At 47.5% G+C, this 17,147-nt stretch overlaps 2 protein-coding genes across 2 annotated transcripts in view; one reads left to right on the top strand and one right to left on the bottom strand.

The window, feature by feature from the left end:
- The window catches only part of RTL9 (retrotransposon Gag like 9), a 149,956-nt gene extending 141,708 nt beyond the window's left edge, over positions 1–8,248 (top strand). Inside the window, exons 4-5 of the mRNA XM_027534272.1 lie at positions 2,490–6,583; positions 7,128–8,248. Of these exons, the coding sequence (XP_027390073.1) occupies positions 2,567–6,583; positions 7,128–7,244 (4,134 nt within the window). The 5' untranslated portion in view covers positions 2,490–2,566 and the 3' untranslated portion in view covers positions 7,245–8,248. The remainder of the gene's footprint in view (positions 1–2,489; positions 6,584–7,127) is intronic.
- A 7,879-nt stretch (positions 8,249–16,127) lies between these two features.
- LOC113886749 (histone H2B 1/2-like) lies at positions 16,128–16,816 on the bottom strand. Its single transcript, XM_027533170.1, has one exon. It carries the CDS (start codon positions 16,752–16,754, stop codon positions 16,254–16,256), a length of 501 nt encoding a protein of 166 aa, XP_027388971.1. The 5' UTR covers positions 16,755–16,816; the 3' UTR covers positions 16,128–16,253.
- Between the last annotated feature and the right edge of the window lie 331 nt (positions 16,817–17,147).

Here is a 17,147-nt window from a genome sequence, read left to right as displayed (position 1 = left end):
AAGCAGGCTAAAGTCCTGCTTCTATGAGCAAGCTCTCACCTGGTATGCTTAAGATTGGCATGCTTTTCTTGCCAGTTGTCTGGATGCCCTGGAGCCTCATTGTTGAATTCTAACCCTATGGCAGGGTAGCTGGTTGCAAGATTTCCCACTGAGTCTCTGACACTAGGGCCAGTAGGCTTTTTAGTTGTCACCATTGCTGGGCTCTCTTAAGCCCCGTGGCCCATCCTTCCAAACCCTGGTTTACCCGCACCTGAACCCACTCTTCTCCACTGCTCCACTCAGCCTCCAGCCCTGTTCCCTCTATCCCCTACCTGCTCTTCCACGGCCCACTGGTGGTAGCGCCTGGCTCCCACGACCCTGGTGTCCACTCAGCCACAGAGAGAATGTCTCATTTCCTGAGCCAAGACCCTTTCGGTCTCATCTCTTTACTTGTGTGACTCTCCTCTTTCCTTTGGGATGGCCAGAGGTGGGCAGAGTGGCCTGGTGCAGCTACTGGGGGCGAGGGGAAGAAGGGTGGAGTTGCATAGGCCAAGTGCTAAAGTGGAGCTTCTGGAGGGCTGTCAAGTGAAACGCGGCCAGAGGCAAATGTCAGAGCCTATATAGAGGCAGGAATCTGGGACCAGAGAGACAGAGCAAGCACTAGCAAGTCAGGAGCAGTGGGGCGGGTGGGCGGGTGGGCAGGCTGGCTGGCTGGCGGGCAGGAGGGGGGCGTGGCAGGGGATAGCTAAGGGAGATTGCAGAGAACAGCTGCTGGTACTGGGTCTTACTTTAATGAACTGGCTGGGCATGGGGCATAAGTAAATTGGCCAGACCAAAACAACTAGGGGCGCAAAGGACATACTCCCTCTCTTCTCCCTGACTGACAAGGTAAGATCTTTCCGGGTTTTGCCTGGTGGGAAACTATGGCATGTTCAGGGATTTTTCTGAAGATGTGGTAGGTGGGGGTGGTCAGCTACGGCTTCCCTTTTGACCCATCTTTCCCATTGCACCAATTATTAGAGTAACCACGGTCCTAACATGAGGCCAGTGTTTCAGATAAGGTGGATCATTATAGCACAGCAGAGAAGAGTAGGGGTCTCTGGAGTTGGGTGGGCCTGGGAATCCAAGTGACTGCAGGCAAATTATGAAGCCTCTCTGGATCTTAGTTTTCTCCTTTGTAAGATGAGGATTTTGAGGATGACCGTCACTGAGGATGACCAAAATCTCTCAGTGTTGCTGTGGGGACCAAGTAAGAGAGTGCATGTAAAGTGCCCAGTAGGGTACTTGCCAGTCATCATATGCTCAAGAGATGTTGAGCATTTGGCACTTCTGTTGCTAGCATTCTCAATATTATTATGGAGGCACGCTGCACCAGATTGATGAGTTTTATGACATTGTCCCAAATGAGCAAGTGTTCCACTGGGGGCATGAGCAGGCTGAGGGGACATGTCAACATTGTGTCATGTGTGTGTTAGTTTCCAAGTTCTGTGCCAAGAAGCCCCATTGGAGGCTGCTTATGGGAGGGGGCTGGAGGGGTGAGGCTCTGGGCTTGCCCACTCACTCTTACCCAGTTGTCAGAGAAGCTTGAAGTTTGTACTTCCTATAGACTGAGCTTCAAGTGAACCATGATCTAGGACATCAGAGAGATAACTGAATGTAGCCTTAGGGATGCCAAAGGCTAGGCAACCCCAAGGAGTAAGTGATAGTCAAAGACAAACAGTTTCTAGTGTTTCAGTGGTCTTATTCTAACCCCAATCCCAACTAATCTGAGTGCACTGGTAAAATGGGAATAATACGACTATTGTAAGATTCCAATGTGTAATGCTTCTACATCCTGGTACACTGCAGATGCTAAAGTGTACTGCCTTGAACACACTAGGTGAGCAGTAGGTGGTAGTAGTAGTGGTGATTTTTGTTATTAAAAATCAAAATGTTAATAAACAGGAATTTCAGTTTGTGGAATGCTACTCTCATTGGTCAGTTAAATGCCTTCCTTTTCCTGAGGAAGACATTTAGGTCCATTAGAGTAGTAAAATGGGGATTAAAGCATTAGCAGGACTCAGTGAGCACTAGGAACTAATAGTTATCCTGGGGCGAAAGGTGTTCTCATCCAGGCCCTTGGCTGGCTTGCTAGTGCTATATGGTGGGAAGAGAGCGTAGCTCAGGAACCTGCACTTCTCACAATTTTCCAGAAGGTGGTGCTGCTGTTTCATTTCAACCAGGACCTCCCAGGCTCTGGGCTGCTGAAGTTGCCAGTGTTGATAGCTTTTATAAACTGAGTGTGTGTGCCGTGTGACTGAGCAGGTTGGTTTGAAAAGGATAGAGGTGGAAAGGATAGTTGCTCCAGCTTCGAATTTGTTTAATGCCATACAGCTTCTTTAACCTGAGAGGCCCATCTCTGATGCCACAGAGCCAGCAAACACATAAGAGGTCTCCATCACGAGTCATTTGTCTATTTCCCCATTTTTTTGATTTGCCTTTTGACTGCTAAACTTGTTTCCTGTTTACAGATTTTCTTGCCACTTGGGCTTCAGCAGGACCCCTGATATAATTGCTTTAGAGGTTCTCTACACACTGTCCTTTGGCCATGGCAGATACATCAATACCCTTAAATTCACTGCAGTTCAGCAATGTGCTGAGGGAGGAAAATGGCGACACCCAAAATAGGGAGATGACCTTCTCTGGACCAACGCAGGAGAACACAGCAGAAGGCCAAATTCTGCCTTCTAGTGTCCAGCCTATGGTCTCAACTTCAGCATCAGACCCTGGAGGGATGTCCACACAGCTGATGACATCCCCAGCCTTTGACACCATGGCCACACCTCTAATGGGAACAGCAAACTCTGGAGCTGTGTCTTCACCGCTCCTGTCAGACTCTGGGGCACTGTCCCCATTGTTAATGCCAACTTCAGATTCAGAGGCTCTGTCCCCATTGTTAATGCCAACCTCAGACTCTGGGATGCTTTCCCCATTGCTAATGCCAGCCTCAGATTCTGGAACATTGTCTCCATTGCTGTCCACTTCAGAGTATGGATTAATGTCCCCAGGGCTGATGATTCCTGACTTTGGAACAATGTCCACAGCACTAACGGCAACACCAGATTCTGAAGACATATCACCACTGGCAATGTCAGCCTCATCCTCTGAAGCAATGGCCACACCATTGATGCTAGCCCCAGATTCTGGAGAGCTCTCCCCACTGCTAATGCCAGATATTAACCCCAGAGAGATGTCCACACAGCCAACGCCAGCTCCAGGCTTTGAAGGAATGTCACCATTGCAAATTACAGATGAAGACACTGAAGCAATGTCCAAAGTGCTAATGACTGCCCTGGTCTCTGGAGAGATCTCTTCACTGCTCATGTCAGACACAGACTCTGAAGCGATCTCCTCACTGATAATGTCAGCCCTAACTTCTGAAGCAATGTCCACCCAGCTAACGAGCACCCAAGATTCTGGGGAAATGTCCACCCAGCTAATGTCAGGCCCAGACTCTGCAGTACAGTCTTTACCACTAACAACAGCTCCAGGCTCCGGAGCCATATCCTCACCACTCCTGTCAGTCCCCGAGGCTAGAGAAATGCCCATCTTGTCAAAGCCAGCCCCAGATGCTGAGGCAGTGTCCCCACTGCTAATGATGGCTCTGAGCTCTGGAGGGATGCCCACCCAGCTGATGCCAGCCCAAAGCTCTGGAGCTATGTCCTCACAGTTAACACAAAATCTAGATTCTCAGATTGTGTCTACTCCACCAACGAGAGCAACAGCCTCCGGGGAGATGTCTGCTTCGTCAGCGAGAGCCTCAGATTCTGGAGCAAGGTCGACACTGCGAATGAGAACCCCAGCCTCTGGCAATATGTCCACGCTGCTAAAGACAGTCCCAGACTCTGCAGCACTGTCCACCCCACTGATGACAGCCACAACCTCTGGAACCATGTCCGCAGAGCCAGTGCCAACTGCAGCCTCTAGAGGAATGTCCACACACTTAACAACGGCTCAAATTTCTGGAGCCACATCCACGGGCTTTATGAAAGTCCCAGCCAGTGGGGCAAAGTCCACACCACGAATGAGAGCTCCAGCTTTGGGGGCAATGTCCATCCCACCCAGCACAGCCCCCATCTCTGAAACAGTATCTATGCTACAAATGACCACCCCAGCCTCTGGGTCAGTGCCCACACTGCAAATAAAAGCGCCTGTCTCTGGAGCAACATCTAGGTCACAAAGGAGAGCCACAGCCTTGAGAGTGACAGCCGGACCACAAATGAGAGCCTCTGGAGCCATGTCCACCCCACAGATGACAGCCAAAGCCTCTGGATCCATGTCCTCACTATTAACGAGAGACACAGCCCCGGGAGTGATGTCCGTGCCGCTGATGAAAGCTACAGCCTCAGGAGCATTGTCCAAGCCACTAACAACAACCAAAGCCTCAGAAGCAATGTTCATGCAGCAAATGACAACTGCAGCTTCTGGAGAGATCTCCACAATGCTAATGAGAGACATAGCTTCTGGAGCCATGTCCATGCCACAGATGACAGACACTGCCTCTGCCGGGATGTCCACACCACTAATGAGAGCCCCAGCCTCTGGAGACGTGTCCACACCACAAATGACAGCCGCAGCCTCTGGAAGCATGTCCGTGCCCCTAATGAGAGCCCCGGGCCCTGGAACCATGCCCACAGTGCTAATGAGATCCACAGTCTCTGGAAAGATGCCCAGTCAGCCAATAGGCACTCAAGACTTTGGGGGGATGTCCATGTCGTTCAAAAGATTCATGACCTCTGGAGGGATGTCCACACTGCAGATGCGAGCCCCAGCCTCTGAAGTGATGTCCACACCAAAAATTAGAGCCCCAAGCTTTGGGGCAGTATCCACACCCCTGATGAGAGCCTCAAACCCTGGAGAGGTGTCCACACTTCTCACAAGAGCTTCATCCTCTGGAGAGATGTCCTCAGCACCAACGAGATCCCCAACTTCTGGGGAGATAGCCACCACCCCTCTGAGAGCCCCAGCTTATGGAGCAATGTCTACTCCGCAAAGAACAGCCACAGCCTCTGGCATGATGTCCATGCCACAAATGAGGGCTCCAATCTCTGGGCCGATGTCCACACCACTCATGAGATCCACAGCCTCTGGAGTGATGTCCACGCCTCAAATGACAGCTGTGGCCTCTGGAGGGGTGCCCATGCCATTGTTGAGGGCCCCAGCCCCTGGAGCAACATCTGCACCACAGATGCCCACAGCAGCATCTGCAGAGGTGTGCACGCTATCCATGCGAGCCCCCAGCTTGGGAGTGATGTCCCCGCCATTATTAAGGGCTCCAGTCTCTGGAATTATGTGCACACCCCCAAGGAGACCCTCAGTCTCTGAAGATGTGTCCACAGAGTTCATGAGAGGTCCAGCCTCTGGAAAGATGGCCACCGCACAAACCACAGCCATGGCCTCGGGAGGGATGTCCAAGCCATCCGTGAGAGCTGTGGCCTCTGGAGTAACACCCATGCCACTGATGTCTGCCATGGCTTCTGGAGAGACATCCATACCACTAATGAAAAGCCTGTCATCTGGAGCAATGTCCACACTGCAAACAAGAGTTGTGAGTTCTGGATCAACGTCCTTGCCACAAACAACATACACAACCTCAGGAAAGATGTCCACACCACTGATGAGAGCCTCGGCTTCCAGAGCCACATCCACACCACTTATGAGAGCCTCAGCTTCTGGAATGATGTCCATGCCACTTCTAAGACCCATATCCTCTGGGGGGATGTCCATGCCACTAATGAGGGCCACAGTCCCAGGAGCCATGTTCGCATCCCAAATGGCAGCCCCTGGAATGATGTCCACCTTGGGAATCAAAGCCACAGACTCTGGGGAAACATCTGCCCCTCGCATCAATGTCACAGCCTCGGGATCAAAGTCCACACCACATGCGACGACCACCCCCCCCAAAACAGTAAAGCCACCATCAGAGGAAGTCCCATCTTTTGGCATGCTGACCCCAGCACTCTGTTACCTCTTAGAAGAACAAGAAGCAGCCCGGGGTTCATGCCCTGTGGAAGAGGAGGTGGAGATTGATGAGGAGAAGCAAATGAAGGGATTTTTGAATGATTCAGAGAAAATGGCTTTTCTGGTGTCTCTTCATCTGGGGGCAGCAGAGAGGTGGTCCATCTTGCAGATGGAGGTAGGAAACCCCCTCACCAGTGAAGATAAATCTTTCCTGAGAAGATCCCAGGGCTTATATGACTCCCTGTCTGAAATTGACATCCTCAGTGCAGTTCTCTGCCATCCCAAGCAGGGCCAGAAGTCGGTCAGGCAGTATGCCACTGACTTCCTTCTGCTGGCCCGACATTTGTCTTGGTCTGATGCCATTCTGCGGACCAGGTTCCTGGAAGGACTCTCTGAAGCTGTTGCCACCAAAATGGGCCGGATCTTCCTGAAGGTGGCTGGCAGCCTAAAGGAGCTGATAGATAGGTCTCTCTATACCGAGTGCCAGCTGGCCGGAGAGAAGAATTCCCGAGGCAGCTCCAGCCAGGTTCTGACATCACCCTGTAAGCGGAATAGTGAGGAAGCAATGGAGAATGAACTGAACCCCCAGCAGCAGACCGAGGAGGTAATGATGGGGAAACACACTCAAGGTTTCTGAATAGAAAATTGAAGGCATCCTGCTCCTTTATGTAGACTAAGGAAGAGGTTGGGGGAGGCATTGAGCTCCTAGACCATAAGCCTCAACCTGGAATTTCATCAGCGGGCCTGGTTAGGCCCTTGTTTTGGGCATATTAACCCAAACTCCATTAACTTTGTGGAGCCTTGCCCTACCTAAGATACTCAGGGTTTGGGGGTGGTAAAGGTCTAAATCTTCTGAGGGGACTGGTTGGGCTCAGTCCCAATTTGCTACTACTGATTCCAGGTCCAGTTCTAAAAGAGGGGTCATGTTTTGGAGGCTGGGTCCCACCTACAGCCACATGTGTTGTAGACCCAGGTCACTAGGGAATTTGACCAGTCTAGTCCTTGGTCACACTTTTTATACAAATAAGGTACGTTGGCCAAGTTCCTTGACATGTTAAGTGATTGAGATTATCCAGGTGGAACCCCACTTGTCATAGTAAGCATGGCTCTTACATTTGCTGTTTTTGTTTTTTTTTTCTCACTCCCAGCACCAGCATGTTCCCAAACGCTGTTACTACCTGAAAGAGCATGAAGACCCTCAAGAGGGTCTGCACGACCACCTTCGAAAGAGCACAGGCCATCAGAAGGCCCCCACTAACAAGTAATGCTACCTGGACTCTTCTCCTGTGATATCCAACTTGGCTGCTAACTTGAGGACTGGTTCCTAGACTCATTCCATGCAATTACATCATTAGAACTTGTGGCCTTTCCCCCTTCAGCACCCCCTCCAGGTGCATCCCACCCTATCCCTCACTTGGTTGACTTGACCTTCTCTTTCACCCCACATGCCTTTAACCTGCCCCAACAATCAGAACGTGGACTTCAAGAATGTTCAATGTATGAGGTTCTGAACTCCCATTACCAACAAGGACAGTGCTAATTCTTGGTCCAGGGAGAAGTCTAGGCAGGAGAAACTATGTCCTACCTCAAAAACACCTTAGAGTGTCTTGCCACATGTCATCAGGCAAACTTGAGGAAGCCCTGGTCCCATTTCACCTGGCAAGGGAGCCCATAAGGAGAGTGATGCCCACTCCAATACCATCCTTTTCATCCAGTATACTTGTCCCTATATGCCCCAACTCATAGCACTTAAATTTGGTCTCCAAGGCCCTTGTCCTGTTTATAGTCTCCATCCTGAACCATTCGTTTTGACCCATAGTAATAATCTTAGTAATAGCTAATGTTTATTGTTTATGTACTATGTGACAGATAGTGGGCTAAACTCTTGACAAGCATCATCTCACTACATTCTTACCATAACCCAACTTGTTCTTCTGTTGTCAACTTCTGAAGTCTTGATCTATTGTCAGTGGCCATTGTCTTGTCCCTTAGTGTGAAATTTCTAGCTCTGACCTTTGGGTGACCTCCTCAGTTGTTAATTGCCCTCACTCCCCTTGGCTATTGTGCTTCGTGGCCAGCACTCTTGATAAAGATCTTGGTCTTTAAACAGGCATAGATAGAACATAATGTGAACAGTGTTTGCCTTAATGTGGTGGGATTATGGGTGTTTTAATGTTCTTTTTACTTCTCTGTACTTTCCAGTTTCTCTACAGTAAGCATGTATTACATTTGTAATCGTTAAAGTAAATAAAGTTCATTTATGAAAAAAAGAATTAACTGTGGCTAACAGAATTTGATTTATTGAGTCCTTCATTCAGTCAATATTTATTATCTAACATTGTCAGCCACTGTTTTGGGGACAGACAGATAAGAACATTGATCAAACGGAAACTTCATTCCAACAGAAGAGGGAGACAGACAATAAGTAAGAAAACACATAAGTAAGATAGGTTGAAATCGTGGTGAAGGCTATAAAGACAGGAAATAAGGATAATGGGGAATTTGATACTAACAGAGCAAATTTATTTATTCAATAATAGTCCATGTAATTGGGTTACTCAAAGATCTTTTAAAAACAGTAGGAGTGACATGATTAGAAACACATTTTAGAAAACTAACTTGGACAGAGGAGCCTGGCAGGCTATAGTCCATGGGGTTGCAAAGAGTCGGACATGACCGAGTGCCTGAGCACGGCAGCAAGCACTGCAATAGTACAGGTGACTGACTCTTCAGATGACTCAATCTAGGGTCAGGGCAGTGGGGATGAAAAGAGGCACAGAGACCAAATCTTCTCTGAGGGTTCAAGTCTGCTGCTCCATTACCTTAAACATTGGATCTGATTCCAGGAAGAGGAAAATGATTCTCGGAAAAAAACAAAGATTAGCAGACAAATTGGCAGCCCCGTGGTGTGGGCTGCCTGTGGATGCATCAATCACCAGTGCTGTTTCCTCAGGCCTGGCGGGGGTAGGAGAGGAAGAGGGTTCAACTGGTTGGGAAACCAAAATTCTAGTTAGTGGTGCTCTGGGGACCCAGTTTTCCTCTCTTATCTGACCCTGTTGGCTCACACCTAGTCCAGTCCAAGCCAGAGTGGATTTTTGGACCTCCATGTTCAGCCAGAGTTGCTCTTAGTTCAGGGAAAGGGCTGTTGACTTTCCTGAAAAAGAAATTGATGATGCAGAATCAAAATTTGTGTCTGGAACCTATATAGGGGAAGGCAAATGTCTTAAAGATGAAAACTAATTTTCCGATCACCATGATAATGCAGAATGATCACAAGTCTCTGCTTCATTTTTCGCCCCAGTCATTCTTTTTCCCTTGGCTTTTGCCCCTCCTGTCCTTTAAGCTAATGTCACTAGAGATAAATGGAATAAATGAAGCCTGATCATACCCTGTATAATCATAAGGGATTTGATATAGGTCATACCTGAATGGTCTAGTGGTTTTCCCTACTTTCTTCAAGTCTGAATTTGGCAATAAGAAGTTCATGATCTGAGCCACAGTCAGCTCCTGGTTTTGTTTTTGTTGACTGTATAAAGCTTCTCCATCTTTAGCTGCAAAGAATATAATCAATCTGACTTCAGTATAGATCATCTGGTGATGTCCATGTGTAGAGTCTTCTCCTGTGTTGTTGGAAGAGGGTGTTTGCTCTGACCAGTGCATTCTCTTGGCAAAACTCTATTAGCCTTTGCCCTGCTTCATTCTGTACTCCAATGCCAAATTTGCCTGTTACTCCAGGTGTTTCTTGACTTCCTACTTTTGCATTCCAGTCCCTTATAATGAAAAGGACATCTTTTTTGGGTGTTAGTTCTAGAAGGTCTTGTAGGTCTTCATAGAACTGTTCAACTTCAGCTTCTTCAGCATTACTGGTCAGGGCATAGACTTGGATTACCATGATATCGAATGGTTTGCCTTGGAAACAAACAGAGATCACTCTGTTGTTTTTGAGATTGCATCCAAGTACTGCATTTCGGACTCTTTTATTGACTATGAGGGCTACTCCATTTCTTCTAAGGGATTCCTACCCACAGTAGTAGATATAATGGTCATCTGAGTTAAATTCACCCATTCCAGTCCATTTTAGTTTGCTGATTCCTAAAATGTCTATGTTCACTCTTGCCATCTCCTGTTTGACCTCTTCCAATTTGCTTTGATTCATGGACCTGACATTCCAGGTTCCTATGGAATATTGCTCTTTACAGCATCAGACTTTGCTTCTATCACCAGTCACACCCATAACTGGGTGTTGTTTTTGCTTTGGCTCCATCTCTTCATTCTTTCTGGAGTTATTTCTCCACTGATCTCCAGTAGCATATTGGGCACCTACCGACCTGGGAAGTTCATCTTTCAGTGTCCTATCTTTTTGCCTTTTCATACTGTTCATGGGGTTCTCAAGGAAAAATACTGAAGTGGTTTGCCATTCCCTTCTCCAGTGGACCACATTCTGTCAGACATCTCCACCATGACCCGTCCGTCTTGGGTGGCCCCACACAGCATGGCTCATAGTTTCATTGAGTTAGACAAGGCTGCGGTCCATTTGATCAGATTGGTTAGTTTCCTGTGATTGTGGTTTTCAGTCTGTCTGCCCTCTGATGGAGAAGGATAAGAGACTTATGGAAGCTTCCTAATGGGAGAGACTGACTGAGGGGGAAACTGGGTCTTGTTCTGATGGGCAGAGCCATGCTCAGTAAATCTTTAATCCAATTTTCTGTTGATGGGTGGAGCTGTGTTCCCTCCCTGTTATTTATGGCATCTGGACCTATCACTTCATGGGAAATAGATGGGGAAACAGTGGAAAGAGTGGCAGACTTTATTTTTTGGGGCTCCAAAATCACTACAGATGGTGATTGCAGTCATGAAATTAAAAGACGCTTACTCCTCGGAAGGAAAGTTATGACCAACCTAGACAGCATATTAAAAAGCAGAGATATTACTTTGCGAACAAAGGTCCGTCTAGTGAAGGCTATGGTTTTTCCATTGGTCATGTATGGATGTGAGAGTTGGACTGTGAAGAAAGCTGAGCACCGAAGAATTGATGCTTTTGAATTATGGTGTTGGAGAAGACTCTTGAGAGTCCCTTGGACTGCAAGGAGATTCAATCAGTCCATCCTAAAGGAGACCAGTCTTGGATGTTCACTGGAAGGACTGATGCTGAAGCTGAAACTCCAATACTTTGGCCATCTCATGGGAAGAGTTGACTCATTGGAAAAGACCCTGATGCTGGGAGGGATTGGGGGCAAGAGGAGAAGGGGACGACAGAGGATGAGATGGCTGGATGGCATCACCGACTCAATGGATATGAGTTTGAGTGAACTCCGGGAGTTGGTGATGGACAGGGAGGCCTGACGTGCTGCGATTCATGGGGTCGCAAAGAGTTGGACATGACTGAGGGGCTGAACTGAACTGAACTGAAACTATGGTGGAGGTAATGAAGATAATGGTGACCTCCTTCAAAAGGCCCCATGCATGCACGGCTACACTCAGTGCCCCCACCCTGAAGCAGGCTACCACCAACCCACACCTCTGCTGGAGACTCCTGGACACTCCTAGACAAGTCTGGGTTGGTCTCTTGTGGGGTCACTGCTCCTTTTTCCTGGGTCATGGTGCACACAACGTTCTGTTTGTGTCCTCCAAGAGTCTATTTCCTAGTCCTGTGTAAGTTCTGGCAGCTCTATGGTAGGATTAATGGTGACCTCCTCCAAGATGGTTTATGCCATACCTAAGTCTGCTGCACCCAGGGCCCCTGCCCCTGCGGCAGTCCATTGCTGACCCGTACCTACACAGGAGACACTCAAACCCAGTTCTGTCTCAGTCTCTGTGAGGTCTCTGGGTCCTGGTGCACACAAGGTTTGTTTGAGCCCTCTGAGTGTCTCTTGTGGAGATGGGGTGTGACTCTAAACGTGAATTCGCCCCTCCTAACATCTTGCTGGGGCTTCTCTGCCCTTAGACGTGGGGTATCTCCTCAAGGTCGCTTTAGCATCACCATCTTGCTGGGCTTCTCTGACCTTGGACGTGGGGTATCTCCTCAGGGCTGCTCCAGCGCCGCACAGCCATGGAAACCAGTATTGGCTAACACGGTCCTGTATTCTTGCCTGGAGAACCCTGCTCCCTGACAGAGAAGCCTGGCAGGCCAGTCTCCAGGGTCACAAAGAGTAGGACACTACCGAAGTGACCCCACATGCAGAGGCGCAAGACTTTTTTTGCCTGTGGCAGCTTTGCCCCAGTGAGAGTTGAGGGTGAAGCTGCAACAGCTGCTTGGCTTGCGGGGACCCTGGCAGCACCAAGTGTGCAGGGACACAGACTGCCTCCACCACAGGAGTTATGGCCCCATCAGAGTCTTTTTTCAAGCCTCTTGTAGCTGGTGATCAGAAGGCCTATTTGGCCAGTCTTTCTCCGTAGCTCCACCCGTTCAGGCACTTAGAGGGCTTCCTAGCCTGGGGACCTTCTCTGTTGTTTGGCACATCAGGCACATATAGGGGCCCCCCTGGCTGGGGTTCTACTCTGTAGATTGGCACATCAGGCACTTAAAGGGGCACCCTGGGTGGGGTCCTACTCTGTAGTTCAGTGCGTCAGGTGCTTGCTGGGCCAGCCTCTCTATTGTTCAGCTGCCAATGCTGGCACTGCGGGGAGAGAGAGGCTATGGTGATGTCTCCACCCCCAAACGTGACTCAGCAGTATCGCCTAGCTTCCATGGCTGCCTGGCTTTCCTCCACAGGCATTTCCCACCACAGTCTCCTCCCTCACATCCCCTTGATTAGTCTCTCCACAGTCAACAGCAGCCCTCGCTTTGGGATTGCTCCACAATCCCTAAACTCCAGCTACCAGCTGCTGCACCTTCCAGGGGATCTGCATCCCTGTCTTGGGTAAGTATGGTTGTAAGGACTGTCTGATTCTCATTCCATTTAGGCTGCCACAGGTCAGCTGTTTCACTCTCAACCTTGAATGTTTCTCCTCTGACTCAGACAATTGCCCTGATGTGGGGATCCGACCCTTGCTTCAGTTCCCCCACCTACCGAGGGCAGGTCCAGTCCTACTAACACTCCTGTTTTCCCACCTAGTTCCTTCATCCTACTGAGTTTTGTGTGGGTCTATATATTCTTTTCTGCTGGTCAGGTACTCCTGTCCTCTCTCAGCTGGTGTTCTGCATGCACTTCTGTGTCTGAAGGTGTATTCCTGATGTATCCGTGGAGAGAGATGTACTCCATGTCCACCTATTCCTCTGCCATCTTGTTCTCCTGTATGAATTTTTAAAACAGTTTCAAAAACCAGGAAATTAGAAAATTGAAATGTGTGTGAAATTTTTGTTTTGCCAGTTCTGTACTATATTTCAGTCCCCATTTATATATTTAAATGTTTGATTAACTAGGATATGTGGAAAATATGTAAATAAACTGGGATACATGGGGAAAGTGTAAGAGAGGTAGTGGATGGGTATATCAGTTTCTTCACTCTATCTGTTGCATATCACACATAAACTGCTTCTGAAGAACTCCATAGTACATATTGGGAGAATGAGAATAAACTGGGAAATGAAATTGCTAGGAAAATAATTCAGAACTCACGAACTCTGTCATGACTGACCTAGAGAAAACACTACAGCTGGGGTCAAGAGGTTGGAATTTTGTAGATCCTCTTAGCTTTTCTCTTATTGTTTTGCTGAGAGTCACATCCTTCACAGATTTCTACATCCAATAACAGTGGTACTGATAAATTCTTTTTAACTTTAAAATTTTTTATGGATATATTCATGAGTTGCAATATTATATTTGTTCAGGTTTACAACATAGTGATTCAGTTGTTTTATATATTATACTCTTTACATTTATTAATAGATAATTGGTATATTTCTCTGTGCTGTACAGCATATCCCTGTTGCTTAAAGTTCAAAATGAATAGTTTAAAATATAATGAAATAGTAAGTTCTAATGAAAACCATTGTAAATTAAAAAGGACTGAAATCGCAGAGTGCTTTCTCTTTCTCCAAGGATGTAGTAAGCTTGAAATCAATCTTTTAAAAAAGAAATAGGAGAATAGAATTATGGACAGGGGGAAAGGGGAGGAGAGGGAGAGATGCATGGAAAGAGTAACATGGAAATTTACATTATCATATGTAAAATAGATAGCCAATGGGAATTTGCTGTATGGCTCAGGAAACTCAAACAGGGGCTCTGTATCAACCTAGAGGGGTGGGATGGGGAGGGAGTTACAAAAGAAAGGGGATATATGTATACCCTAGGCTGATTCATGTTGAGGTTTGACAGAAAACAGCGAAATTCTGTAAAGCAATAATCCTTCAATAAAAAATTAATAAAAAAATAAAAAATATCTCAAAATAAACAAAAATAAAATGAATAGGAAAATCACCAACTAGTTTGAAATTCAGCAATACACTTATAGAAATAAAAATGTTAATGCACCAAGAAGAAAACATAATGGACATTACATTCAGTAAATACTATCATAAGCAATAGCAGTCAAATACGTGAGGTAGAAGAAGGAGTCATCTTATTTCTTTTATTGCTGAACATCCTCCTCCACCTTATTTTGATGCAAGGAGCTAGAGACATGTCCCACAACAAGAAGTGGATGCATGCATGTGCGCTAAGTCTCTTCAGTTGTGTCCCGCTCTTTGTGACCCTATGAACTGCTGCCCACCAGGCTCCTCTGTCCCTGGGAATTATCCAGGAAAGAATACTGGAGTGGGTTTCCATGCCCTCCTCCAGGGAACCTTCTCCATCTAGGGACAGAACCTGGGTCTCCTGTGTCTCCTGCATTGCAGGCAGGTTCTTTACTACCGGTACCACCTGGGAAGACCCAAGAAATGGATGTGTGTGTGCTAAGCCGCTTCAGTCGTGTCTGACTCTTTGAGACCCCATGGATTGTAACCCGCTAGGCTCCTCTGTCCATGGGACTTTACAGCAAGAATACTGGAGTGGGGTGCCATGCCTTTCTCCAGGGCATCTTCCCAATCCAGGGGTTGAATCCATGGCTCTTATGTTTCCCACGTAAGAAGGCAGGTTCTTTACCAGTAGCACCACCTGGGAAGCCCCAAGAAATGGATGCCTGTACTTAAATCGCCATGGTTAACAGCAGGTGCTTGAATGGAAAAACATCAGGGAAACTATCACCCCACGTTCCTGCTCCATCTCTAGGATGATTGTCACAGGAAGGTTGTTATTTGTTCAGCCCTCCTCACATATGTTTGGCCAATTGCTTTGGCTCATGGGCTACCAGTCCCTCATTGGCTGCTACTGTGGAGACTGTGGCTACGTTCACTGTCACTGGACTGTTCCATCATCCCTGCAAGTTTGCAATTCAGTCAGGATTTTTGGTTTTTTTTTTTTTTTTGTTTTTTTTTTTAAAAGCAAAATGTTCTACGTTGCAAACAAAAAATAGGATCAGAGAAATCTGGATAAGGTAATTTCCAGAAGATATGGTGCTGGATTCCAGAAATTTAAAATTTTCTTATTTTACACTGTGTTTGAGTCCTATTTTACACATGGAAGTGAATTGGGATTGAAGGAATAGAATGGGTAAATGTGATTTTTATATCTGCTACTGCTGGTGCAGTGGTAAAGAATCTGACTGCCAATGCAGGAGATGAAAGAGACACAGCTTCTATCCCTTGGTCAGAAAGATCCCCTGGAGTAGGAAATGACAACCCAGTTCACTATTCTTGCTTGGAAAATTTCAAGGAGATAGGAGCCTGGCGGGCTCGACTCTTTGCCAACCCTATGGACTGTAGCCCACTAGGCTCCTCTCTCCATGGGATTCTCCAGAAAAGAATACTGGAGAGGGTTGCCATGCCCTCCTCCCAGGGATCTTTATGACCCAGGGATGGAACCTGCCTCTCCTGTGACTCCTGCATTGCAGGCGGATTCTTTTCTGCTGAGCCACCCGGGAAGACCACACTGTTTTTTATCGGTTGCTATACCCCATATAAAAATCTCTGGATTATACCTAAATATAGATGGGAGAATGAAAATGGAAAAGGCCAATGAAACTTTTAGGGAAAGAATTTTGACCATAAAGATCCCTAAAATCATTGAGAAACCACGAATAGAAATAACCATTTAGTAAAGTGACGAGTTGCAATACGTTAAGAAAAAGTACATGATTTTCCATCGAACAAGTGACACAACCGACACATATTGAAGCAAAATTAATGAGGTTTTTAATGTTTTCTTTGGGGTAGAAATGTTTTAAAGATTAAATGTAGGGCCTAAAGGGAGAACCCTTAAGTCTGGTTTGTGATGGTCAGACAGTCCTGAGGCAGTTCATCTGCAGGTGTGGTATCTAATGAGCGACTTGGTGGCCTGGGTTATGGAATACTTGCTGAGCACCCCAGGCAACAGAAGACGCACAGCTGTCTCGATGTCTTCGTGCGTGATGGTTCGGCGCTTGTTGTTGCGGGCCAGGCGCCCGGCCTCTTCGGCAATCTGCTCAAACATACCTTTCACAAACAAATCCAGGATGTTCACGGAGTCGTGGGAAAGACTCAGGCCTGTATGTACTTGCCTCAGCACCCTAGGGAAATAGGTAGCAAAACTTGAGAAATTGTCGTGATGGCAGTGCCGGTGACGGCGACGGCGGCCCTTAGCTGTCTTCTGCTTTGCCTTTTTTGGTTCCGCATCATACGGCTCTGGTTTGAAGGTCTCCGCTTTTGCCATATCCGTTTCAGAGGGCTCAATTTCGGAGGTGCCATTTTCTTTGGTGATCACGTCTTCCTCATAGCTGTCAGAGGATGGTTTGGACATGGTAGAGCCACCATTCCCCATAGCTCAGCCCAGAAGAACAGTGAGGGCGTTGAAGGCCGTTGGCCGAATTTATAGGCCCTGCTTTCCCTGATGTCACAGACACTGTCCATATCTGATTGGATGCAAGGCAGGTAGGCCTGTTACTATGGCAGCCCATGTCACGTGACACTGGACGGCCCACCTCCCAACTCCTGCCGCCCCCCTCCCCCACGTTTAATCCCAGTCAGCCGAACTCACCTGGTGGCTCTGACGGTAAAGTGTCTGTCTACAATGCAGGAGACCTGGTTCGATCCCTGGGTCGGGAAGATTCCATGGCGAAGGAAATGGCAACCCACTCCAGCACTCTTGCCTAGAAAATCCCATGGACGGAGGAGCCTGGTGTCCATGGGGTCGCAAAGAGTCGGACACGACTGA

This window comes from Bos indicus x Bos taurus, chromosome X, assembly GCF_003369695.1.
Source record: "Bos indicus x Bos taurus breed Angus x Brahman F1 hybrid chromosome X, Bos_hybrid_MaternalHap_v2.0, whole genome shotgun sequence".
In the NCBI taxonomy this organism is placed as follows: Eukaryota; Metazoa; Chordata; class Mammalia; order Artiodactyla; family Bovidae; genus Bos; species Bos indicus x Bos taurus.
Note: the sequence above shows the minus strand (reverse complement) of the source record. Positions and strands in the feature narration are given on the sequence as shown.